This window comes from Periophthalmus magnuspinnatus, chromosome 14 (genome assembly GCF_009829125.3).
Source record: "Periophthalmus magnuspinnatus isolate fPerMag1 chromosome 14, fPerMag1.2.pri, whole genome shotgun sequence".
Lineage (NCBI taxonomy): Eukaryota > Metazoa > Chordata > Actinopteri > Gobiiformes > Gobiidae > Periophthalmus > Periophthalmus magnuspinnatus.
This window is the reverse complement of record NC_047139.1, coordinates 375,869-400,631: the sequence shown is the minus strand read 5'-3', so window position 1 is coordinate 400,631 and position 24,763 is coordinate 375,869. Positions and strand designations below refer to the sequence as shown.

The following is a 24,763-nucleotide window of genomic DNA, read 5'->3' as shown; positions in this document are numbered from 1 at the left end:
TCCCGTGACGCGCCGTGGCCCCGCCCCTCCGCACGTGCGCCTCATTTAAACCTGCGCAGGTGACACGATGGCGTTTGTCCGAGTCTCCGAGCGAAGCAGAGCGACAGGCCCAGCTCCAAGATGTCCCACAGCAGCGCCACAGCAGCTCACAGCCCCCTGCCCCTCTCCAGGTACTCTCTGCCCCCTCCAGGTACTCTCTGCCCCCCTCCAGGTGCTCTCAGCCCCCTCCAGGTACTCTCTGCCCCTCTCCAGGTACTCTCAGCCCCCTCCAGGTACTCTCTGCCCCCTCCAGGTACTCTCTGCCCCCTCCAGGTACTCTCTGCCCCCTCCAGGTACTCTCAGCCCCCTCCAGGTACTCTCTGCCCCCTCCAGGTCCTCTCTGCCCCCCTCCAGGTGCTCTCAGCCCTCTCTGCCCCCCTCCAGGTGCTCTCAGCCCTCTCTGCCCCCCTCCAGGTGCTCTCTGCCCCCCTCCAGGTGCTCTCTGCCCCCCTCCAGGTGCTCTCTGCCCCCCTCCAGGTACTCTCTGCCCCCCTCCAGGTGCTCTCAGCCCTCTCTGCCCCCCCTCCAGGTGCTCTCTGCCCCCCTCCAGGTCCTCTCTGCCCTCCTCTAGGTACTCGCGGGTCCTCTGTGCTTCCTCTTACTCCTCGTTCTTTGTGTCTGTGTTTTTGTTTTTTTGTTCAGAATCATGAGAAGTCCTTGTGTTTATTCAGTGTTTTTATGTTGCACTTTATCACCAAAGTTAAAGATGTGTTTAAAAATAAAACTTCTGTACAACTGCAGCGTCAGAACAAACCAGATTCAGCACAAATGAAAAACGAAAATCCTCTGGTTTAGTTTTTATCAGAGGAGTTGGTCTGAGTTTAAAGGGTCGACATTACTCGTTGGCTCTTTATATATATGTTTTTTTTCTGGTGATGTTCTCCAGAGCGTTGAGTGAAACACGAGCTCGTCAGTTTAAACACGGAGCTGTTCATGATCAAACTGAGCACCTTTAAAATGAATCAAACATGTGACACGTCGTTTCCTCAGGCCTTCGATTCTGGAGCGGTGCATCCTGAAAGTGACGACCAGCAGCGTCTGCGTCGGGACGGACGACCTGGACAAGAGGTCAGTGAAGGCCACAGGTTTAGGGCGAGGAGAGGGGGGGGCGGGGTTTGACCAAAACTAGACAAAAACTAGTCTTTCTTTCCACATATAAACATAAATAATCCAAAACAGCAGAGGAATTCAAATATTCAGCAGTTGTTCTGGATCCAATTTTTAGTTTTAAAAATCACGTTAAAGTTTCTAATACTTTAAAATATCGTCTGTTTAGACACATTCGACACAAATTTACCAACGATGCTGCAAAAGTGTCTCTAGATGCAACGATCATGTCACACATTGTTTATCTTGTTGGTCCTTTTATAATCAGACTGTTTCTGGACACAAAGCCACTTCCAGATCATCAGAGTCCAGTATCTGCACATGTTAAAGTTTGACTCATCTATTCAAATGTGCGATTAGTCTTTAAAGTCTTAAATGACACAGGTCACATGACTGCAGAGTACCTCAACGGAGCTCGGCTTTTTCTTTCAAAGAAACGAACTGCCACAAAGTCTGAAACTTTCCTCTGACATGAAACTTTTTATTGAATGTTAAATTATTGTAGAATCAGCCGTGTCAGTTTTAAGCTGAAACGTGACCTTAAGCTTTTGTCTCATGATTCCCGCTGTGAGAAAGTACTGAGTACTACTGTCAGAGTAGTAGTACTGCAGTATTGTCCCCACACATTAAACTCTTTCTCTCCTGTAGTTTCTGTCTGAGCCCGGGCTCGTGCGTCTGCGCTAAAGGCTGGTCGTCTGCGGTTTGGAACGGACTCTCCTGTGGCCCCGCCCCCAACCTCCACGGCCCCGCCCCCGAGCCCTGGCTCCTCCCCGGCTGCTCCACGGTCTACGACCTCCTGGTCAGGTGAGCGGCAGAGTGGTTATCCCGACTCCTCCGGCTGGAAGGTCGAAGGTCAGACGCTGTTCATGTGACCTCAAACTCTGAAGGGAACTCGGAAAAAAGGAAATGAAACGTGACTGGCTGGAATTTTATGTCGGAAAGTCGTGAAAAAATCTGCACAACTTTCCAATGAATCCATAGATGATCCAATCAGATGTGCCCCGCCCTGTCGTGTGATTTTGTTTTGTTATTTTTTAAATTTTTTTTTAGTACGTCAGGAGGTGAGTCTGGAGAACCTCTGAGTGAAGGTTGTGGGTTAGATCCTGATCTGAGTTTGCGTGTTGTCCCTGTCTTTGTCCCTGTCCCTGTGGTTGTCCCTGTCTTTTGAGGTTGTGGGTTCGACTCCTCTCTCTCTCGTTGCAGTAACGTGTCTCCAGTCCCGTCGTCTCCGGCCGGTGGGCTGCGTCCCGAGCGCTCCAACAAACCACGACGGTAAATGTCCTCAAATCTCCTCTGGGTCAAATAACATTTTTCCTTCCGGTTCAATTTATTTCCTTATTTTTAAAGAGGCACTATGTAACTCCAGCTGTTTGTCTCCATGACGACCAGTGACCCACACAGACGGGCGGGAGGCGGATCCTCCAGCGGAACTTTTACAACGTCTGGACCAGTCTGAACTTTCAACACAACATTAGAGTCAGACACTGATCCAAAATAAAACTGGTATTGATTCTTTGACAGTTTCGATACCAGTTTTATTTTGGATCAGTGTCTGACTCTAATGTTGTGGTGAAAGTTCAGACTGGTCCAGACGTTGTAAAAGTTCCGCTGGAGGATCCGTCTCTGTGGGTCAATGGTCGTCATGGAAATGAGCAGCTGGAGGGTCAGGAAAGTTACATAGTGCCTCTTTAATGTAAAATCGGTGTGTAAAGGTTGGAGTGCTGTATTTATGTCCTTATTTATAAAGTGTTTTTATCGTTGAATCTGAATCGAGTCTATTCCTCGACACAGTTCTCGTTCTCGTGACGGCTCTGGGGCTCGACCTGAAGTCTTTTTATTTATTTTATTTTGGAGCACATGTATCACGTTCACTTAAAGTACATTTCACATTCATCCTTATATAAGCTCAAAAAGGAGCGGGAGGAGGAAAACTTATTAAACCCCACCCCCGTCTTTATTTAGGACATAAAGTCAATGTTTTGTTTAAGCTTCATATTCTGCTGAAAAGTTGTGTGTGTAATATATAAATAATTATACACACATTCAAAATTCCGTTCAAATGCAACAAAATGTGACTGATTTCTACAGTGTTACCGTGACGACCATGAGACATTTCCACATAAAGAAAAACAGACCAACGATGGTGAAGAAACGATCAGCATAAGGTGGAGCAGTGACTTTGGATTTAAACTCGTCTCTTTTGGTTTAAATCCAGAGCGTTCAGTTTCACTCCATCACAAAAACCTTTGAGGTAGAATAAAATTTCCATTGTCTCTTAAAGATGTTTGTTTAACTCTGGATTGATGAGTTAAAGGTGAAAAACTCGTTCATTTTAAGTTGTGAAGCACTGAGTTATTGACGGAAACGTTGGTGTTCGAGACCCAGACTAGCATGCTAACGGCGCTCGTACTGGTTTGTGGACGATCAGTGCTTCATAAATGGAAGCAGACGGCGCACACTCGGAGCTGCTTTTACATTTGTCCTGAGGCTGAGGAGCGTGACGTCACCGCGGCGACTGCTCCAGACTCGCCTCAACGAGCTTCATTTGGTGTCAGACGGTAACTCTACGTCACACGCGTCAAACCTGTTGCTAGCGGGAGCGACGTCAGGGAAGGCGCCCGGTTTGTCCTGATGTTCACGGTGAATAAAAGGATCAGGTAGAGCGGGTCGACGTGAACGTTTTGAGGTCGGATTGACGGGTCTGACGCAGCAGCTCGAGGGGCCACGGTTTTTCAATAGAAACTGAACCGGAGCCAGAAGCGCGCCCGCGTTCACTTCCTGTTTCAGTGTCTGTTTCTATGCTCCGATTCTAGGCCTTCGATTCTGGAGCGGTGCATCCTGAAAGTGACGACCAGCAGCGTCTGCGTCGGGACGGACGACCTGGACAAGAGGTCAGTGAACGCCACAGGTTTACGGCGAGGAGGGGGGGGGGGGCGGGGTTTGTGCTTTTTTGGCGGATCTGCCTTAAATCTTCAACGCAGGACGACGGTGGAAACGGGTGAAATCGTCAGCTTTAGTTTTGTCTGTAAAACCCCTCACCACACACTTTATACACTTTTCTCACACAGGCGTTCACATTTTCTCACATTTCTCTCTCGTTTAAACTCTCTCAAAGTTCAAACCTTCGTAGGCGTCTTTGTCGGTGCAGAACGTTTCATCGACATTGTGGGTTTTGTCGGTGGAGAAAACAAATCGCAAACGTACAGCACTTCAGAGTCACACTGAGATCCAACGTTTATGTAAATTTGTCTGAACACATTCTGTACTGGACAGGAGACACGGCACGGAGGAGACTGATGGACAATGGTCTACAGTCCAACAGCCAATCAGGACGCATGACACAATGGTCTACAGTCCAACAGCCAATCAGGACGCACGACACAATGGTCTACAGTCCAACAGCCAATCAGGACGCACGACACAATGGTCTACAGTCCAACAGCCAATCAGGACGCACGACACAATGGTCTACAGTCCAACAGCCAATCAGGACGCACGACACAATGCACGTTCATAGGCTGTTAGAAAAAAAAAAACATACAAAATTACACTACAGTCGGACTGACACGACGCGTTTAAAGCTCTGAAAGGTAAATTTTTGCTGAATAATTAGAGCTGATGAGCTCTGACGATGTTTTAACGTTCTAAAGATCGACTAACAGCTGTGAGAAAAACGGTTTGATCAGCTCTGACAGAACGGACTAAAACACTACAGTTCATCAGCACTTGTACTTTTCACAGTACTTGTACGTGGAATACTACGACCTTCAGTAATGTTTTGAAAAGGGCACATTTCAGATGCAGGTTCCACAGTACGACCTCGGGAGAAGCTCCTCCTGTAAATGTCTCGCTTTTCCACAGAGCTGACCTTAGCCAACTCGGCCTGTCTCATGTTTGAGTTTAATGCCATGCTGTGGAACATGTGTCCAGTGCAGGGTCTTTGTCTCCATGGAGAACAGTTCTAAACCTGTGTTTTTGTTTTGAGTGCACTGCAGTGTTATTCTCCTCCAGGCCTCCAGGAGGGCGCTGCTCCGCTCGTCTGCCCGACCCGGCGAACGTCGAAATCAACGCCGCGGTTCTGAAACGACGACAAAAACAAATCCAGTACGGCAAAAACACAACGGGATACCAGAACTACCTGCAGCAAGTGCCCAGGTGAGGAGGGGGAGGGGCGGGGAGTAACGTGACGCACCGCGTTCCGCCTCAGCCGAGTGCAGCTCATCGTTTCTTCCTTGAGTGGGCGTGGCCAAATAAAGTCTTTATATATTTTTGTTTCAGACACCTCCGGGACCCGAAGCTCCACCCCTCGACCCCGAACAAACACAGGAAGTTCAGCCGCAGGTCGTGGGACATGCAGGTGCGGCTGTGGAGGCGGGCCCTGCACCTGTGGGACCCGCCCACCGAGCAACACCTGAGGGAGGGGCCGGCGAGGGAGCAGGACCCCGTGGAGCAGCTGTGAGTGACGCCACGGTCGTGATAAAGACGAGGTGTTACGCAAAATCGACTTCAGGCTTGTTTTTGATGAGCGAAGAGGTTTATTTTACTCTGGCGATCTCGCCCTGTCTAATTTCTGTACGAGGCTCCGCCCACAAGCTTCCGCATGACAATTCTCCATAGATGTACAAAAACATGATGGAAAAAAGACACTACAACTTCACAAACCTGGTACGATGTGCAGTAGTTTCATTATCAGGGGCTTGACGCTTCAAATGAAAGTGAAACTAAAACAAATTCAGCCAAAACACTGACGTAAATGTGAACGTTAAAGCCCCAGTATGGAACTTATTTACCAAAAATGGTCTTTGATGTAAAAAAAAACATGTTTTTACATCAAAGTGACAGAAAAACACACTTGAAATACGACTCAAAAATACTGTAAATGTGTTTTGTGCCATAGAAAATCTTCAGAAGTATTTTAAAGTTTTTTCCCGTGTAATCGTGCACGTTCCACTCCAGAAAGTTGCGTACTATCACTTTAAATGTTTAGACAGGAAGTGACTCTAATGTGTTAATCAGAAGCGTGCTGGCTGTGAGGAGCACTTTTGTCCTGAGTGCTGTGACCCTCCTCACTCAGACTGACCTGGTGACCTCTGTATGACCTCTGTGTGACCCTCATGTCTTTGTCCAGGAGATGGCGCCGTCCTGATGTCTGCACTCTAATGAAATGTTCTAATGACGCGTCTGTTTCAGGCAGAGGCAGCTGGCACGGATGACCTCTGACCTCTGCGGAGACGGGCAGAGAGAGGATGAGACTGACGCTTCGCCGCACAGCTCCTCTGCCTGTGTCCCGGGCTCGCCGCTGGTAAACGCCCACCTCCCCAAACCACGCCCACCTCCCCCAAACCACGCCCACACGCCACACTCGCTGTATAAGCTAACACGGCTAACCTGCTAGCCGCCACGAACAGGAAGTGAGCTTGGGGGGCGACGCGGTTCCTGTCAGACTCGTTATTTTGGCTTTAAAATGTCCGCTCTCACTCGCTCTACGTGATCCCGGGGTTTTTATCTCGCGGTTCTGTCCCTAAATAAAGATAAATAAAAAAAAAAAACACCCAGCTCTTCCCAAACCAGCAGGGGGCGTGTCACTTTAACCTCCTCGCTCCTGATTGGCTCCTAGTTGCAGCTCTTATAGCGGCTAAACGCTATGGGTGACATCACTTAGTCTGTAGCCACGCCCCCATGACCTCTGACCTCACTTCACACTAATTGTGTCAAAGGTCAAACGTGTTGATACGACAAAGTGTACGCTGACCCCTCCTCTGCGTCACGTACACTGACCCTCCTCCTCCTCTGCGTCACGTGTACGCTGACCCTCCTCCTCCTCTGCGTCACGTGTACGCTGACCCTCCTCCTCCTCTGCGTCACGTGTACGCTGACCCTCCTCCTCCTCTGCGTCACGTGTACGCTGACCCTCCTCCTCCTCTGCGTCACGTGTACGCTGACCCTCCTCCTCCTCTGCGTCACGTGTACGCTGACCCTCCTCCTCCTCTGCGTCACGTGTACGCTGACCCTCCTCCTCCTCTGCGTCACGTGTACGCTGACCCTCCTCCTCCTCTGCGTCACGTGTACGCTGACCCTCCTCCTCCTCTGCGTCACGTACACGCTGACCCTGACCCTCCTCCTCCTCCTCTGCGTCATGTACACTGACCCGACTCCTCCTCCTCCTCTGCGTCACGTACACACTGACCCTCCGACTCCTCCTCTGCGTCACAGTTTGGTTCTGCTCCTGTATGTTATGTTTTTATTCTCAGGAGCGCCGCCCGCCCCCCTGCTCTCCACCTGGCCTTGGCTCCTCCCTCCTGAGTCAGCTGACCTCCGGTGATCACATGACCGACTGGCTGCAGGTCCTGCTCGAGGCCAACCGCGCCCGAGGTCAGTGAACGCGTGGCATAATCAGAACGCTCGTTTACTGCGACGTGCCCCTCGGCCAGAACGTCACCGAGTTGAATTTGCACCGAACGATAAAACCTGAGCAGCTGCAGTTTGTCAAACGCTCCCTTTATTTGGAACTTTTTTTTATTTGTTTGTGTTGGAGTTCAAGTCTCAAACTGAAAACACTCTGTTCCACCTTGTGATGTCATCATGTGGTGATACAGGAAGTGCTCCACTGTGTTTTTAAACTCCACCTTCACTAGAATCATTTCAGTCCTGGGATTATCTTGTCTCCTCCTCACTTTTTCCTCGTCTCCTCCTCCTGGTCTCTTCTAGTCTCCTCCTCGTCTCTTGTCTCCTCCTCGTCTCCTCTCTTTAGGCCGAGCTGTTAACTTAAACTACCACTTCATGACATGTTGATCTTTGTTGATGTTCCAGACGAATAATAAAGTGACTCAAACGTGTGAAACACATCAGTGTGTGTTTGGTGCATCTTTAGCTCGTGTTAGAGCCTCAGTCCATTTTGTGTCAGGAGCTTTAATGTTCTGTCACGTCTGTTTTCTCCTCAGAGCTGGACTCGGACGACCAGCAGGTGCCAGTGGCGTCCGACTCTCTGTGGACCCCGTATTAAGACCCCGCCCTCCTCCCCAAACCTCCTCCTGAACATTTTAAACTGACCCGGTCTCTGCTCGCGGCCAATCGCCTTCAGTTTGACCATGAATTCCCCCCGAGCCCCGCCCCCCTGAGCCCCGCCCCCTGTCAATCACCGGCCTTTGAACTGGCACTTTGTTTTGTTGTTGCACTTTTGTGTTCCTCCCCCTCACACCAGGAGGCGCTGCTGCTGTTCTGTTGTGGAGTCACGTTTGTCTTGCACTACAGCCTTTATACAGGCTCTGCACTCACCGAGGAAACGCCTTTTCTTTTACTTTTGTTATTTTTGTGGCTCAAACTGGCCCAGTTTGTCAAATTATTAATAAAGATATAAATAAAGTGATTAAAGCTTCGACTTGAGTGTTTTCTCTGGGCCCGAGGTCCCGCCCCCTCCGCGAGCAGAGGGGCCCGTCAGTTTAAACGCCACACAAAACAAACGACATTTTAAAATAAAACCACACAAAACTTTGTCTTTTTTTTTTTTTTATTTACATGATTTAAATGTAGAAATAAAACATGTTCAAATCAAATCCATCTTTTTCTGATCATAATAGTAAAGCTGATTTATTCTTGATTACAAAAACAGGATGAGCCATTTGTGCAAAAACTTACAAAAATAAGGACACTTTTTTTGTGAGGCCTAAAGAGTCTCACACAGACAAACATAAAAACAAACACAAACTATTTTAAACCCCTGATTAAGATTAAAATAAAACAAAAGCCTGAAACTGCAGCAAAAACAGAATGAATCTGATAATTATCCACAGAAGTGACTTATTCAGCCTCTGCAGCTCAACAAAAATAAACAAATCTAAACAAAAATGAATTAAAATCCATGAGGTGAATGAAAAGTAAAAACCCGTTTCAGCACACTCACTTTTTTATGGAAAATTGGCACTTTTTTAAATTTTTAGAAACATGTGACTTTTTCGAGTTGGGGCTATACAAATATTAAAATCAAATGTGTGTATATATAATATATATATATATATACATATATATATATATATTTTTTTTTTAAATTAAAGGTACATGAGGATTTTTTTTTCCTCAAGGTTTCATGAACATCTCTGTAAAAGTGTAAAACTGGGGCAACAGTCACACAAACACATTTTGAAAGAAAAGTGCTCAAAATATTTACATCCTCAGGGTCTAATCTCAGGGTCTAATCTCAGGGTCTAATCTCAGGGCATGGATCACACGAGAGGAAACAAAAGCACAAACTCTGTCCAGTGTTTGTTCTCAGAGTTCTGGGACGTTCTTATGGAGAAGGTCGGCTGCTCCACATGTGATGCAGCGATCTGTCCCAAAACATCTCGGTCACCTGCACTTCAGGGTGATGTCCCTTAAAGGTGGAGGTCCATGGAGGATTTACAGTGTTTCTCAAACTGATTCGAGGTCCTTCAGGAGGCACTTGGACAGCTCTTCAGTTTGTGTTTTTGGCTCATTTAGAGTTCATTTGAGCCTCTTTTCAGTCCTCCTTTGGCTCATTTCTGGACTTTGGCTCCGTCCCAGTCCATAACGTGGTTCTTCATCCATCTTAACATTCTGATCCTTTCTGGAGCGGTCCTCCCTGTCGCCCACATGCTTTATTTCTGTAGATTTAGGTTTGTGTTCAATATTTGTGCTTTTGCCTTTTGGATATTTTATGGGATATTGTTGTGAAAAAGTTGGACTGCAGAGGGCGCTGTCGTCATTTCTCTCCAAGAAGGAAAACTGTGCCAAAGACACAACATCCTGACTCTTCTGAGGACTGCAGACAATCCAAACATGTCCAGGTAAACATAGAAACAGCCTGGTCTGTTACAAGAAAAACTGAAGAAGAATTTGGAATCATATTATGGCTCTTTGCTGTTTTGTTTCTGATCCACCTGTGTATAAACTCACTCATGGTGGTTTGAAGTTAGCTTGTGTCCATGGGCTCTTCACGGTTTTCCGATCCCACAATTTTCCTCAGGATTTTTTTCAGGTAAGAATGTTTTTTTGAGTGCTCCTTCACGACCTTCAGAACTTCATTCTCTCCCCTGTTTTTCAGAGAAGTTACAAACTTTTCAAATATCAAGAGCACTGGGCGAGAAAACTCTATAACGCTTTCGGTTTGAGGAGACATGCCGTAGACGAAGCCCCCGGAGTGCAGCCCAAAGACCCTGCAGTGGGCGTCAAACACGGGGGAGCCTGAGGAGCCGTGGTACATGTAGGTGGGGTAGGTGGACGCAGACTCGTACAGGGGATCGGACTGGGACAGGATTCTGGAGATGCCCTGCTTTTCGATGAATTGACTGATGGACATGTGGGTGAACATGTTGTCCTTAAACCTCTGAAGGTGGTCGTTCACCTCCTTCCCCCTGTACTCCTTCCCAATGATACACGTGGGGTCGATCTTCTGCACATCGCCGGCCGGGTGTCCAATGATGCAGGCCTCTCCGCTCTCAGGCATCGGGCAGAATAGATTCATGAGTCCAGGAGGCACTTTGTTCTGGCCAGGGACATCCAGCTCCAGGACGGCGTAGTCCTGTTCCTCATCAAAGTCGATCATCTTGTGAGAAGTAAAGTGAAGAGTGTTCTGCAGGACAGGGTTTGTATAATTAAATAAAACGTACACTTCTACATTGGGGTCCAGGTTGTTGTCATCGTCCATCACTTCTTTAAATAGATGTGCGTTTGTGATGATGTAACGGTCACACAGCACAAACGCCGTTCCAGACATGTTCCCCACCACCACCAGTTTGCCGACGGACTTGCCCAGTTTAAGCAGCTTTTCCAGTCGGAAAACATCACTGAATGACTGCTGCGCTTTTCCAAAATCCACTTTCTCCAGCGTCTCCTCTAAAGTGTTTTCAGGATATCGGTTCTCCAGGATTTTCTTCAGATGAGGAAACTGCTGTCGCAGCCGTTCATAGACCTCTTCGACATTTTCACCTTTTGCTTCTTTTGTTTTCAGGACCTCAGTGAGTCTCCTGACCTTTGCAGACTCCTGTGCACTTGGGGTGACCTTTGAGGCGTCCTGGGCCTGGCCTTTCGCTGCTGCCTTCTGCTCCATGCTCTGTTTTTCTGGGTTTGTGTTCGCTTTAGGTTTTTCCCTTTCTAAACAAATCCTGAATGTTTTATTTTTATGCGCTTCTATTTTATCATCACTGAAAACATAAGACTTGGTGTCTGTAACATCTTCCAGTTTAAATTCGCTCAGCTCTACGAAGCGTCCGTCACGTGCGATGGCGTCTTTGATGGTCATGTCTCTGGTTCCATAGACGCACAGCTGTGCGAACTTCTTAATGGAAGAACTCCTGAAAAGTTTCTTGGTCTTTGCGTTGGTCCCCCCTTTCGTCTGGATGTTCAGGACATAGTAGCGTTCATTGTGACTCACTGTTCGGTCAAATGCTCCTCGTTGTACCACCTGTTCATTCGTTGCTGTTAAAGTGACGAGTTCATTGGTCTCCAGAAGGCGACAGGGGAAGTGTGTGGCGATGGCTGTGCCCTGAGAAGCTTTTCCAATCTGCACAGTCAGGTTCTGCTCCTTACACTTCAGCTTTTCGTGCCAGTCGTTCTTGCAGCTGATGGCCTCCAGCACCGTTTGGGGATGATCACAGTGGATTGTGTATTTCTCCCTTGAGTTGGGATAGTTTAAAATAAATGTATGGGAATGTTTTTCCTGAAAGACAAACACAAAAGGTTTAAGACATTTCAAAAGTAGTTTTAAATAATCAGATTTGTAGAAGTGTCTGTTGAGATGTGACCAAAAGTGTTACTAAAGTATGTGTGACGTTAATTCAAAACAACAACTAACTGAAGTAGAAGTTCAAAGTAAAGGTCCAAGAAATGATTCAAGAGAAAATTGAATTATTGAAGTGAGTAACTCAACTATCTGGACACAGCGTCGACGGCTGCAACAAACACAAACGATCAAATCATTTCAGTTACATAAAACTCAAGTCACTTTAGACTCAGAGGGAAGAGGAAACACGAGGACTGTTACACTGTACAGTATTTTACTCAAGGACTGTTACACTGTACAGTATTTTACTCGAGTAAGGACTGTTACCCAATCACGCCTTCGTCCCGGTCATGGAACACTGGACCAGCTCTATACTCTCCATCGGGTCCTCGAGGGCGCATGGGAGTTTGCCCAACCAGTCCACATGTGTTTTGTGGATCTGGAGAAGGCATTCGACCGTGTCCCTCGTGGTGTCCTTTGGGGGGTGCTCTGGGAGTATGGGGTCCGGGGCTCTTTACTAAGGGCTGTCCGGTCCCTGTATGACCGGAGCAGGAGCTGTGTTCATTGCCGGCAGTAAGTCAGACCTGTTCCCAGTGCATGTTGGATCCGCCAGGGCTGCCCTTTGTCACCGGTTCTGTTCATTATATTTATGGACAGAATTTCTAGGCGCAGCCAGGGGCCGGAGGGGGCCTGGTTTGGGAACCACAGGATTTCATCTCTGCTGTTTGCAGATGATGTTGTCCTAATGGCTTCTTCGAGCCAGGACCTGCAGCACTGGGGCGGTTTGCAGCCGAGTGTGAAGCGGCTGGGATGAGAATCAGCTCCTCCAAATCCGAGGCCACGGTTCTCGACCGGAAAAAGGTGGTTTGCTCTCTCCGGGTGTAGAGTCTCTGCCCCAAGTGGAGGAGTTCAAGTATCTCGAGGTCTTGTTCACGAGTGAGGGAAGGATGGAGCGGGAGATTGACAGGCGGATCGGTGCAGCGTCTGCAGTGATGCGGTCGCTGTATCGGTCCGTTGTGGTAAAGAAGGAGCTGAGCCGGAAGGCGAAGCTCTCGATTTACCTCAATCTACGTTCCTACCCTCACCTATGGTCATGAGCTTTGGGTAAAGGACAAGATCGCGGATACAAGCGGCTGAAATGGGTTTCCTCCGCAGAGTGGCCGGGCGCACCCTTAGGGATAGGGTGAAGAGCTCAGTCACACGGGAGGAGCTCGGAGTAGAGCCGCTGCTCCTACACGTTGAGAGGAACCAGCTGAAGCTCGAGCATCTGCTCAGGATGCCTCCTGGACGCCTCCCTAGGGAGGTGTTCTGGGCATGTCCCACCACGAGGAGGCCCCGGGGAAGACCCAGGACACGCTGGAGGGACTATGTCTCTCTGGCCTGGGAACGCCTTGGGGTCCCACCGGAGGAGCTGGAGGACGTGTCCGGGGTGAGGGAAGTCTGGGAGTCCCTGCTTAGACTGCTGCCCCCGCGACCCGGCCCCGGATAAGAGGAAGAAAATAGATGGATGGAAGAGGACTGTTACGCTGTACAGTATTTTACTCGTGTACAGGACCAGAAAACTACTCCAAAATGAACATTTTTATTTTAAGATAAAAAAAAAATAAAAAAAAAGAATCTTAAATCATGAATAAATTGTTCTCAGTGTCCAAACAAACCTCTGACATGTCGTCATCCTCTGACTTAATCTTCGACTTCTGAAAAAACTAAAAGGACAAAACAGTAATAATAATAATGTGACTTGAGAGTTTTCTCGTGTAATTTCCTAATGTATTACCTCGTGTGGGGCGGGTCCCTCAGCCATATTTTCTTCCTTGAACATAAAGAGACATAAGTTTTAAAAAATGTAACATTTAGTGAAGCAGCTGTTGTTGGTGTATTTCTGAAGATGATTGGATGAAGCGTTTAGTTGTGACCAATCACAGCAATGACTGAATAAGTGAACGGGGGGGTCTGGTTCAGGGGTTGGAGAGGGTCTGGATTGGCGACCACAGGATCATCTCTGCTGTTTGCAGATGTTTGTCCTGATGCTTCAGGACCTGCAGCACTGGGGCAGTTTGAGCCGAGTGTGAAGTGTCTGGATCAGAATCAGCTCCTCCAAATCCGAGGCCATGGTTCTCGACAGGACAAAGGTGGTGCCCTCTGCAGGTGGAGAGTCTCTGCCTCAAGTGGAGCAGTTCAAGTATCTCGGGGTCTTGTTCTGGAGGAGGATGGAGCGTGAGATTGACAGTTGGATCAGCGTCTGCAGTGATGTTGTCTCTGTGTCGTCTGTTGTGGTGAAGAAGGAGCTGAGTCCAAAGACAAAGCTCTGGATTTACCTCAGTCTGTTCACCTCATGAGTCTGGGACCGAAAGGACAAGATCAAGATAAAAGACGACAGAATGAGTTTCCTCCTCAGGGAGGCCCAGCGCTCCTGTAGAGAGAGGAGCTCAGTCACACGGGAGGAGCTCGGAGTAGAGCCGCTGCTCCTCTGCACGTGGGGAGCAGCGGTTCTACTCCGAGCTCCTCCCGTGTGACCTGAGGTGACTCAAGCATCTGCTCAGGATGCCTCCTGGACGCCTCCCTGGGGAGGTGTTCATGTCCCAGTGGGAGGAGGCCCTGGGGAAGACCCAGGACACGCTGGAGGGACTATGTCTCTGAGCTGGGAAGGTCTTGGGGTCCCACCAGAGGAGCTGGAGGATTTGTCTGGGGTGAGGGAAGTCTGGGAGTCCCTGCTTAGACTTCTGCCCCCGCGACCCGGCCCCGGATAAGAGGAAGAAAATGGCTGGATATAAAAACCTATGTGTCCTAAATATTTGTACAGTACAGCTCAGAGCTCACTCCTCAGAGCAGAGGAGAGTTGTGAGCATCAAGACGCAGTGCAGCTACAGTGGTATCGGCTCTTGGTCTCGGCAGTCCATTGACAAGTACGAGTACTGGCTTCTGGTATAGGACCGATACCCGATACTGGTATTGGCATCGGTGCATCCCTAATACAGATGATTTTATCAGATTTGGAGAAGACATTTTATTTATTATATTTTTTCAGTCACTTCTTTACAGTGAGGCAGATAAGTATTTAAACACCCTGTGATTTTGCATTTTCTCTCACTTATAAATCATGGAGGGTCTGAAATGTTCATCTCAGGTCCATGTCCACTGTGAGAGACATAATCTGAAAAAAATTTGAGAAATCACATTGTATGATTTTTTAAAAATAATTTATTTGTATGTTACTGCTGCAAATAAATATTTGAACATCTGAGAAAATCCATGTTAATATTTGGTTCATAGACTTTGTTTGCACAGAGGTCAAATGTTTCCTGTAGTGTTTCTCCAGTTTGCTCACACTGCAGGATTTTGGCCCACTCCTCCACAGATCTTCTCTAGATCAGTCAGGTTTCTGGGTTGTCACTGAGAAACATGGAGTTTGAGCTCCCTCCAAAGATTTTCTATTGGGTTTAGGTCTGGAGACTGACTGGGCCACTCCAGAACCTTGATATGCTTCTTACGGAGCCACTCCTTGGTTGTCCTGGCTGTGCTTCAGGTCATTGTCACGTTGGAAGACTCAGCCATGATCCATCTTCAATGCTCTGAGGGAAGGAGGTTGTTCCCCAAAATCTCACAATACATGTCCCTGGTCGTCCTCTCCTTATACAGAGCAGTCGTCCTGTCCCATGTGCAGAAAAACACCCCAAAAGCATGATGTTTCCACCCCCATGCTTCACAGTAGGGATGATGTTCTTTGGATGGTTCTCATTCTTCTTCCTCCAAACACGACGAGTGGAATTAAGACCAAAAAGTTCTATTTTGGTCTCATCTGAACACATGACTTTCTCCCATGATCCTCTGGATCATCCAAATGGTCATTGGTCAAACTTAAGACTCCTTTGATGTTTTCAGGTTTTAGACCCACCACAGACTGAGATGCTCTGATCAAGGACACATGACGTCCTCCTGACACTGATGCACAGTCTCAGTGTTGATCCTGTTAGATCTGAGTGTTTCCTTTGACTCTGTGGATCATGGGATCCTCTTACAGAGACTAGAGGACTGGGAGGGCATCTGTGGTACGGCACTAAACTGGTTCAAGTCCTATTTAGAAAACAGGGAGTACATTGTTGAAATCGGAAAATGTGTCTCATAAAATGTCCCTGACCTGTGGGGTGCCCCAGGGGTCAGTCCTGGGGCCCCTGTTGTTCAGTCTCTACATGCTGCTGTTAGGACAGTTAATACACAACAATAATGTGTCACACACAACTCTGCAGACGAGTCAGATCTATGTCTCACTGCAGCAGGTGAATATGGACCAGTGGATTCACTGCATCAACAGATCAGTGTGTGGAGGAAAAACAACTTTGTCCAGATAAACTCAGACAAGACTCAAGTCACAGAAACATAAAGTGTCAGTGTCACCTCCAGTCTCTCTCTCTAAAACCTTCAACTCAGGACAGAAATCTAGAGGTAAAAATGGACTCAGACTTGAACTTTAACAGCCACATCAAATCAGTAACATCTGCAGCTTTTTACATCTAAAATAAAAAAAGAACCAGGAAGTACTTCACACATGTGTCCTGTGGCTCCTGTGGCTCCTGTGGCTCCTGTGGCTCCTGTGGCTCCTGTGGCTCCTGTGGCTCAGAGACTTTAAAGCAGCTCTGTGTGTATAAGTCTCTCCATGGCCTCGGTCCAAAGTTCATCTCTGACATGTTAGAGCCACATGAACCATCTCACACTCTGAGGACTTCAGGACCGGCCTCCTGCTGGTCCAGAGTCAGGACTAAACATGAGGAATCAGTGTTTAAGTTTTGTTCAGTTTAAACCTGAACATTCTGAAGATGTGAGACAGACTCGACTTTGACAATGTTTAAATCCAGACTCAGTTCTGTTTATCTGTGACTAAAGGTTTTTATTCTGCCTCTTCTGTTTTAATGTTAGATTTATGATGATTATTTGTGATTATTTATGTTTTGATTTGTGTGATTTTAATTGTCTTTCTTATTCTGTAAAGCACTTTGAATTACCTTGTGTACAAATTGTGCTGTACAAAAAAATTTGCCTTGCCTTAAGACGGGCCTGGACATGTGCTGGTTTAATCAGGGGAATCTTCCGTTAAACCATGACGTCTTAGTGTATTACTGTAACCTTGGAAACGGTCCCAGCTCTTTTCATTGACCAGCTCCTCCCGTGTAGTTCTGGGTTGATTCCTCTCCTTTCTTAGGATCATTGAGACTCCACGAGGTGAGATCTCACATGGAGCCCCAGTCCGAGGGAGATTGACCGTCATGTTTAGCTTCTTCTATTTTCTAATAATTGCTCCAACAGTGGATCTTTTTTCTCCAAGCTGCTGGGCACTTCCCCTTTGCCCTTTCCTTGTGGAGGTCTACAGTTTTGTCTCTTGTGCATTTTTTGAGCATTTTGATCCAGTATCTTTTTGTAACTTGAAGAAAATTGTCCAACAGCTAAAACCTTCCTCTTGTCCTCTAGACATTATTCCAAGTCGTCTTTTTAAAAATGTTTTTGATTCTATTGGACCTTTTATGGTTAAAATTGTAAATTCATCTTTGTTGTCAGGTTGTTTTCCAACTTCACTGAAACATGCTGTTGTCCAGCCTCTCATCAAAAAGTCAAATCTTGACTCAAATGTTCTGTCTAACTTTAGACCGATTTCTAAGTTGCCCTTTATGTCCAAAGTTTTAGAGAAGGTTGTGTATGATCAGCTGCAGGCCTATCTCAGTTCAAATGAAATTGGTGAAAAATTCCAATCTGGTTTTAAATCACAGCACAGTACGGAAACTGCCCTCTTAAGAGTTTTTAATGACCTGCTTTTAACAGTGGACTCAGGACAGTCTGCTGTTCTTTTGCTTTTAGACTTATCGGCAGCCTTTGACACAGTGGACCACACATTCTTTTAGCCCGCTCAGAGTCATGTGTGGGCATGAAGGGTACAGTTCTCAGATGGTTCCAATCATATCTGTCTAATAGGAGCTTTTCTGTTAACTTAGGATCGTATTCGTCTTCTGTGTCACCCTTAAATTATGGTGTACCCCAGGGTTCTACATTAGCGCCTGCTCTTTTTGCTGTATATATGCTTCCCCTGGGTGCTGTTTTTAAAAAACACAAAGTGTCTTTTCATTGTTTTGCAGATGACATTCAAATGTATCTGCCTATGACGGCGGCCGATAGTCACACCACAATTAAAACACTGCAGGACTGTCTCAGAGATGTACAGAATTGGATGAGCAGTAACTTTTTAAACTTAAACCAAAGTTAAACTGAGATTGTAGTTTTTGGTCAAACCGAGCTACTCGCTGGACATGACGGTGTGATTGGGTCACTGTCCTCCTTCTGTCGTCCTTCAGTGAGGAATCTAGGAGTGATCGTGGACTCCATGTTCAAACTCCACAAACATATCAGCTCGGTTATAAGAACTAGCTTTTTTCAGCTCCGGACTCTGGCTAAACTTAAGCCTTATTTGCCTCTGGCTGATTTTGAAAAAGCTATACATGCTTTTATCACATCACGCCTGGATTATTGTAACTCTTTGTATGTCGGTCTGGACCAGGGCTCTATACAGCGTCTGCAGACTGTTCAGAATGCTGCAGCTCGGCTTCTGACTAAAACAAAGAGACGGGACATTACGCCTGTTCTGTGCACTTTACATTGGCTCCCTATTGCTTTTCGGGTAAAATTCAAAGTGTTATTGATTGTTTTTAAATGTCTTAACTTTATGGGCCCAGTCTATCTTAGGGAGCTGCTGCAGCCCTATACTCCTCCCAGAGCTCTGAGGTCAGCTGACCAGCTTCTGCTCGCTGTGCCTAAAGCTCGTCTCCCTTTGTCTGTCCGATCATCTGAGTCTCTTACTCAGTTTAAGTCTCGGCTCAAAACTCATCTTTTCTCCCTGGCTTTTAATATTGTGTAGATAGAATGTGTTGGTACTTGCTGTTATTGTATTTTATGCTCTTTTGTATAATGTAATTATTCCTCATTGTGTGATGTTTTATGTGTTTAGTTGTTTTATGTGAAGCACTTTGGTCAGCTGAGGTTGTTTTTAAATGTGCTATATAAATAAACTTGAATTGAATTGAATTGTGACAGTTCTTTGGTCTTGTCCATGTCAGTATTTGGAGTCTTACTGATTGTCTGGGGTGGACATGTGTCTTTATGCAGCGAAGTGGAGGTGGACTTTTAAAAGGTGGAGTAACAGGTCTGTGAGGGGCAGAATTCCAGCTCATAGACAGGTGTTCAAATACTTATTTGCAGCAGTAACATACAAATACATTATTTAAAAATCATACAATGTGATTTTCAGATTTTTTTAGATTGTCTCTCACAGTGGATATGGACCTGAGATGAACATTTCAGACCCTCCATGATTTATAAGTGAGAGAACATGCAAAATCACAGGGTGTTCAAATACTTATTTGTCTCACTGTATAGGACAAAACTGGAGCTCGCTGACGCAGTAGCCTCTGTGTTCCAAACAGGAAGTGAGCTTGGGCACCAAGTGGTTCCTTCAAACTTATTAACATTAATAACAGACCAATCCAGGGCCTGTTTCAACTGTGGCAAAAGGTTGATTGACAGCCTCGTTGCTCAGTGCAGCTGACCTGACAGCAGCAGTTAGAGAGACGCCCCCATTTTTGTTTTAATGGCGGTGAGACGACAGTTACATTTTTGTATGAACAGCAAATCAATAAAGTTTCATTGAAAAGATCCAGCAGTACATTACCTGAGAGTGCGTGTGCAGCAGACTGGGCGTGGACAGAAGTGGACACTGTGGCACCGTGACTCAGCTGTTAAACAAACACCACAGAAGCAAACAGAGGTCAAAGGTCACAGAAACAAACATGGCCACAAATATTTCACCTCACATTCAGAAGAGAAAATTCATATTTTAAAAAAACCCTCATATCTTTAGTATATTTTTACACGACTATCCAGCGTTTCTTTCAGTAGTTTGGGATTTGGTTTTGAACATGAGCTGTTCATTTTTACATTTCATTGTGAAAAAAATCATTTCTGGGACCGTAGTAGCGTCAGTGTGGGGTAACCGGCTTTTCAAAAGACTGGATCATTGGGGCGCACTGGGGCGTACCATTACCAAGGGTAGAAGAAAACCTGAGACTAGCTAGCCTTGATGCTAGCCTTGATGCTAGCCTTGATGTTAGCCTTGATGTTAGCCTTGATGCTAGCCTTGATGTTAGCCTTGATGTTAGCCTTGATGTTAGCCTTGATGCTAGCCTTGATGCTAGCCTTGATGTTAGCCTTGATGCTAGCCTTGATGCTAGCCTTGATGCTAGCCTTGATGCTAGCCTTTAGCCTTTAGCACATGGGTTCATCTTGCAGATCTTACTCATGGCTCTATTAAAATGATAATATTCTTATTACAGTTCCGTGGTGTGACTCATGTCACTTTACTGTTCTGCAGGTTTAAATCTGCTGTTATTTATTTATTTTCTGCGTGACAATGATTGTGACATGAACATTTCACTTTGTACTAACATGTTTATGTTGTACTGCCCTAGTGTAACTACTGTCAAGTGAAATAGATAAATAACTCCCCTGTTATGCTAATGTCAACAAACATGACACTGTAGATATGACACTGTAGTACTGTAGATATGACACTGTAGTACTGTAGATATGACACTGTAGTACTGTAGATATGACACTGTAGTACTGTAGATATATGACACTGTAGTACTGTAGATATGACACTGTAGTACTGTAGATATATGACACTGTAGTACTGTAGATATATGATACTGTAGTACTGTAGATATATGACACTGTAGTACTGTAGATATATGATACTGTAGTACTGTAGATATATGACACTGTAGTACTGTAGATATGACACTGTAGTACTGTAGATATATGATACTGTAGTACTGTAGATATATGACACTGTAGTACTGTATATATGACACTGTAGTACTGTAGATATATGATACTGTAGTACTGTAGATATATGACACTGTAGTACTGTAGATATGACACTGTAGTACTGTAGATATGACACTGTAGTACTGTAGATATATGACACTGTAGTACTGTAGTACTGTAGGTATGACACTGTAGTACTGTAGATATATGACACTGTAGTACTGTAGATATGACACTGTAGTACTGTAGTACTGTAGGTATGACACTGTAGTACTGTAGATATATGACACTGTAGTACTGTAGATATGACACTGTAGTACTGTAGATATATGACACTGTAGTACTGTAGATATATGACACTGTAGTACTGTAGTACTGTAGATATGACACTGTAGTACTGTAGATATATGACACTGTAGTACTGTAGATATGACACTGTAGTACTGTAGATATATGACACTGTAGTACTGTAGATATGACACTGTAGTACTGTAGATATATGACACTGTAGTACTGTAGATATATGACACTGTAGTACTGTAGTACTGTAGATATGACACTGTAGTACTGTAGATATATGACACTGTAGTACTGTAGATATGACACTGTAGTACTGTATATATGACACTGTAGTACTGTATATATGACACTGTAGTACTGTAGTACTGTAGATATGACACTGTAGTACTGTAGATATATGACACTGTAGTACTGTAGATATATGACACTGTAGTACTGTAGTACTGTAGATATGACACTGTAGTACTGTAGATATATGACACTGTAGTACTGTAGATATATGACACTGTAGTACTGTAGATATATGACACTGTAGTACTGTAGATATGACACTGTAGTACTGTAGATATATGACACTGTAGTACTGTAGATATATGACACTGTAGTACTGTATATATGACACTGTAGTACTGTAGTACTGTAGATATGACACTGTAGTACTGTAGATATGACACTGTAGTACTGTAGATATGACACTGTAGTACTGTAGATATGACACTGTAGTACTGTATATATGACACTGTAGTACTGTAGATATGACACTGTAGTACTGTAGTACTGTAGATATGACACTGTAGTACTGTAGATATGACACTGTAGTACTGTAGATATATGACACTGTAGTACTGTATATATGACACTGTAGTACTGTAGTACTGTAGATATGACACTGTAGTACTGTAGATATGACACTGTAGTACTGTATATATGACACTGTAGTACTGTAGATATATGACACTGTAGTACTGTATATATGACACTGTAGTACTGTATATATGACACTGTAGTACTGTATATATGACACTGTAGTACTGTAGTACTGTATATATGACACTGTAGTACTGTAGTACTGTATATATGACACTGTAGTACTGTAGTACTGTATATATGACACTGTAGTACTGTAGTACTGTATATATGACACTGTAGTACTGTAGTACTGTATATATGACACTGTAGTACTGTAGTACTGTATATATGACACTGTAGTACTGTAGTACTGTATATATGACACTGTAGTACTGTAGTACTGTATATATGACACTGTAGTACTGTAGTACTGTATATATGACACTGTAGTACTGTAGTACTGTATATATGACACTGTAGTACTGTAGTACTGTAGATATATGACACTGTAGTACTGTAGTACTGTAGATATATGACACTGTAGTACTGTAGTACTGTAGAGAGTGAACAGATCGTGACACGGGGCAGTGAACAAGAGACACTTTTGCTAAAGAGACACTATGGAAAACATTTAACAGGGATGAAAAGAAAGGCGGAGATAGACGGAGGTAAAGTCACCGAAAAATAAGACGAGGAGGAGTCTGATGAAGAGTATGGAGCACTGGGCTTCACCGTGACTCCAGTGGGACACGAGGACAGACCGGTGTCTGCTGTGGACAGTGGACAGTGTGAAGACAAATAAGTTCAGACGCCTCATTACACCTCAGTCACACTGATAATCAGTGTTGGGCAAGTTACTTCAAAAATGTAATTAGTTATAGTTACAAGTTACTTCTCCCAAAAAGTAACTGAGTTAGTAACTCAGTTACTTTTTGGGAGAAGTAACTAGTTATTAGGCAAAGTAACTACTCTGCGTTACTTTACTCCACGTTACTTATTATGTAAAACAATAAAAACACAACAGATGTGAACCTTTAACATTTATTTCACTTTAACAGATTGAAATTATTTTGCATTTGTTTTCAAGTAAATTATAGAATGTATCAAAAATTAAAAAATATAAAACATTTCATTTGAAGTGCAAATAAATCAACATGTCACACAATTTCAGAAACTGAACTTCAAGTATTTTCTTCATTAAAATAAACAATAACAATAAAGTGCTTTCAGTAAAATACTGAAAAGATTCATTACTATGTTTTGCAAAACTAAGACATTCAAATGTAAATCATGTAAAATAAGACAAAACCTTTAACCTTCTCTGGCCACACACTGTGATTCTGTCCAGTCCAAATATGAATCACCTCTGAGCCTGTTCCTCTTTGGACAGAACAGTCACGTTTCTGATCAAAACACAACTCAGTCCTAATCCGCTGTGAACGTGTGGACAGGACATCATTTCCCATCATGCATCACGTGTTTGTAGTCCATGCAGGCGGCCGCAGTCTGTGGAGAGCTGCTGCGCTCGCCTCGCTCAAAAACGTCCCGTTACCGGCGCATACGTCAGAGCAAGTCTGTGGCATCTTGGACACAAAACTAACCGGCATGCACCGCGCACCGACTGACGGCGTCGTATCTGCGCCTCATCTCAAACGAGCCTTTTCTCTCAGCCCAGTCTCCTCTTTCACCAAAGAAACACAACAGCAGCTCCTCGATGAGACTCTGATGAAGAGCAGCGTGAACTCAATTAAAAGTAACGCGCCACATTTTATTGTCAGTAACGGTAACGGCGTTACGACGCTAGGAAAAGTAATTAGTTACATTACTCCGTTACTGAAAAAGTAACGCAGTTAGTAACGCCGTTATAGTTTAACACCGTTACTCCCAACACTGGTGATGAGACGCTGGAGTTTTTCAGCATAAACGTGTCAAATATGAACAACAATCATAAAACTGTGAATGTGACTTAAAGCAGCAGCACCGAGCATCATGTGAGGTGGAAAACCAAACTGCTAAATTGCTTGTTTTAATTTGATATTTATTTACTTTTAATGTATTTTGATATTTATTTAATTTAAATTTATTCATTTGATGTTTCGGGGGGAGTATGGGGGGGGCATGATAGAAAATAAATGAGAAGCACTGACATAAACTGTCATGAAATGGGCACTGTTTTTCTGTCGTGAATCAAACACAAACTCTGAGAAAATGAGTCCATAGACTGGATAAAGTTTATATATAAAGTTTATATATAAAGTTTATATATAAAGTTTATATATAAAGTTTATATATAAAGTTTATATATAAAGTTTACATACACAGTCTGTGGTCGAGCTCCATTTGTGTGAAACAAAAACATTTACATTTAGAATAATAGAAAAGGCTCCTTACCTCAGGAGAGACACAGATTCCTGTTAAACGAAACTACACCGTGTGGCGCGTCCCAGTTTGAAAATGTCTCCGCGGTTCCTCGGCTCCTCCTCTGATTCCTCCTCTGATTCCTCCTCTGATTCCTCCTCTGATTCCTCAAGAAGAGCCAATAGGAAGCGACCAAAAGTGACGTTCCTCTCTCCTGAATGGCTGCTCTGCTCTGGGGGCGGGGCTTAATGCAGGGGAAAGGCGTCGAGGTCTTGATGACGTGAGTTGAGACGTGCCCAGAGGAAACAACTGGAAACATCTGGAATGTTCTAAATCTGTGGACCCCAACCACCGGGGACCACAGCAAATAGTTTATCATCGACCGCATCTTCTCCCACGTGACTTTCACCCGTCGCCCATGACGCCTCATAAACTCGTCCATAGACAAATAATGATCATCCTGAGAGGAATCAGTCCAGGTTTATTATATCTGTGATAATAAACTTAAAT

At 44.9% G+C, this 24,763-nt stretch overlaps 3 protein-coding genes across 4 annotated transcripts in view; 1 reads left to right on the top strand and 2 right to left on the bottom strand.

Moving 5' to 3' along the window:
* Positions 1 to 24,763, bottom strand: part of lcp2a (lymphocyte cytosolic protein 2a) — an 86,874-nt gene that overhangs the window by 23,472 nt on the left and 38,639 nt on the right. The gene's annotated exons all lie outside the window — the stretch shown is intronic.
* On the top strand, positions 81 to 8,149 carry slbp2 (stem-loop binding protein 2). Of its 2 annotated transcripts, XM_055226650.1 has the most exons (10): positions 81 to 170; positions 1,030 to 1,107; positions 1,795 to 1,950; positions 2,350 to 2,418; positions 3,960 to 4,037; positions 5,158 to 5,301; positions 5,425 to 5,601; positions 6,337 to 6,448; positions 7,398 to 7,518; positions 8,088 to 8,149. In XM_055226650.1, the coding sequence occupies exons 1-10, from the start codon at positions 121 to 123 to the stop codon at positions 8,147 to 8,149; spliced, it is 1,047 nt and encodes a 348-aa protein (XP_055082625.1). In that variant the 5' UTR covers positions 81 to 120. The 2 variants fall into 2 exon arrangements, with proteins under 2 accessions (XP_055082625.1, XP_033834385.1); XM_033978494.2 differs by lacking the exon at positions 1,030 to 1,107 and having other exon boundaries at positions 114 to 170.
* Positions 9,234 to 24,720, bottom strand: LOC117380895 (serine protease FAM111A-like). The gene is made up of 5 exons (XM_033977723.2): positions 24,287 to 24,720; positions 19,590 to 19,653; positions 13,659 to 13,694; positions 13,540 to 13,587; positions 9,234 to 11,818 (listed from the first exon to the last, which is right to left on the bottom strand). The coding sequence occupies exons 3-5, from the start codon at positions 13,683 to 13,685 to the stop codon at positions 10,073 to 10,075; spliced, it is 1,821 nt and encodes a 606-aa protein (XP_033833614.1). The 5' UTR covers positions 13,686 to 13,694; positions 19,590 to 19,653; positions 24,287 to 24,720; the 3' UTR covers positions 9,234 to 10,072.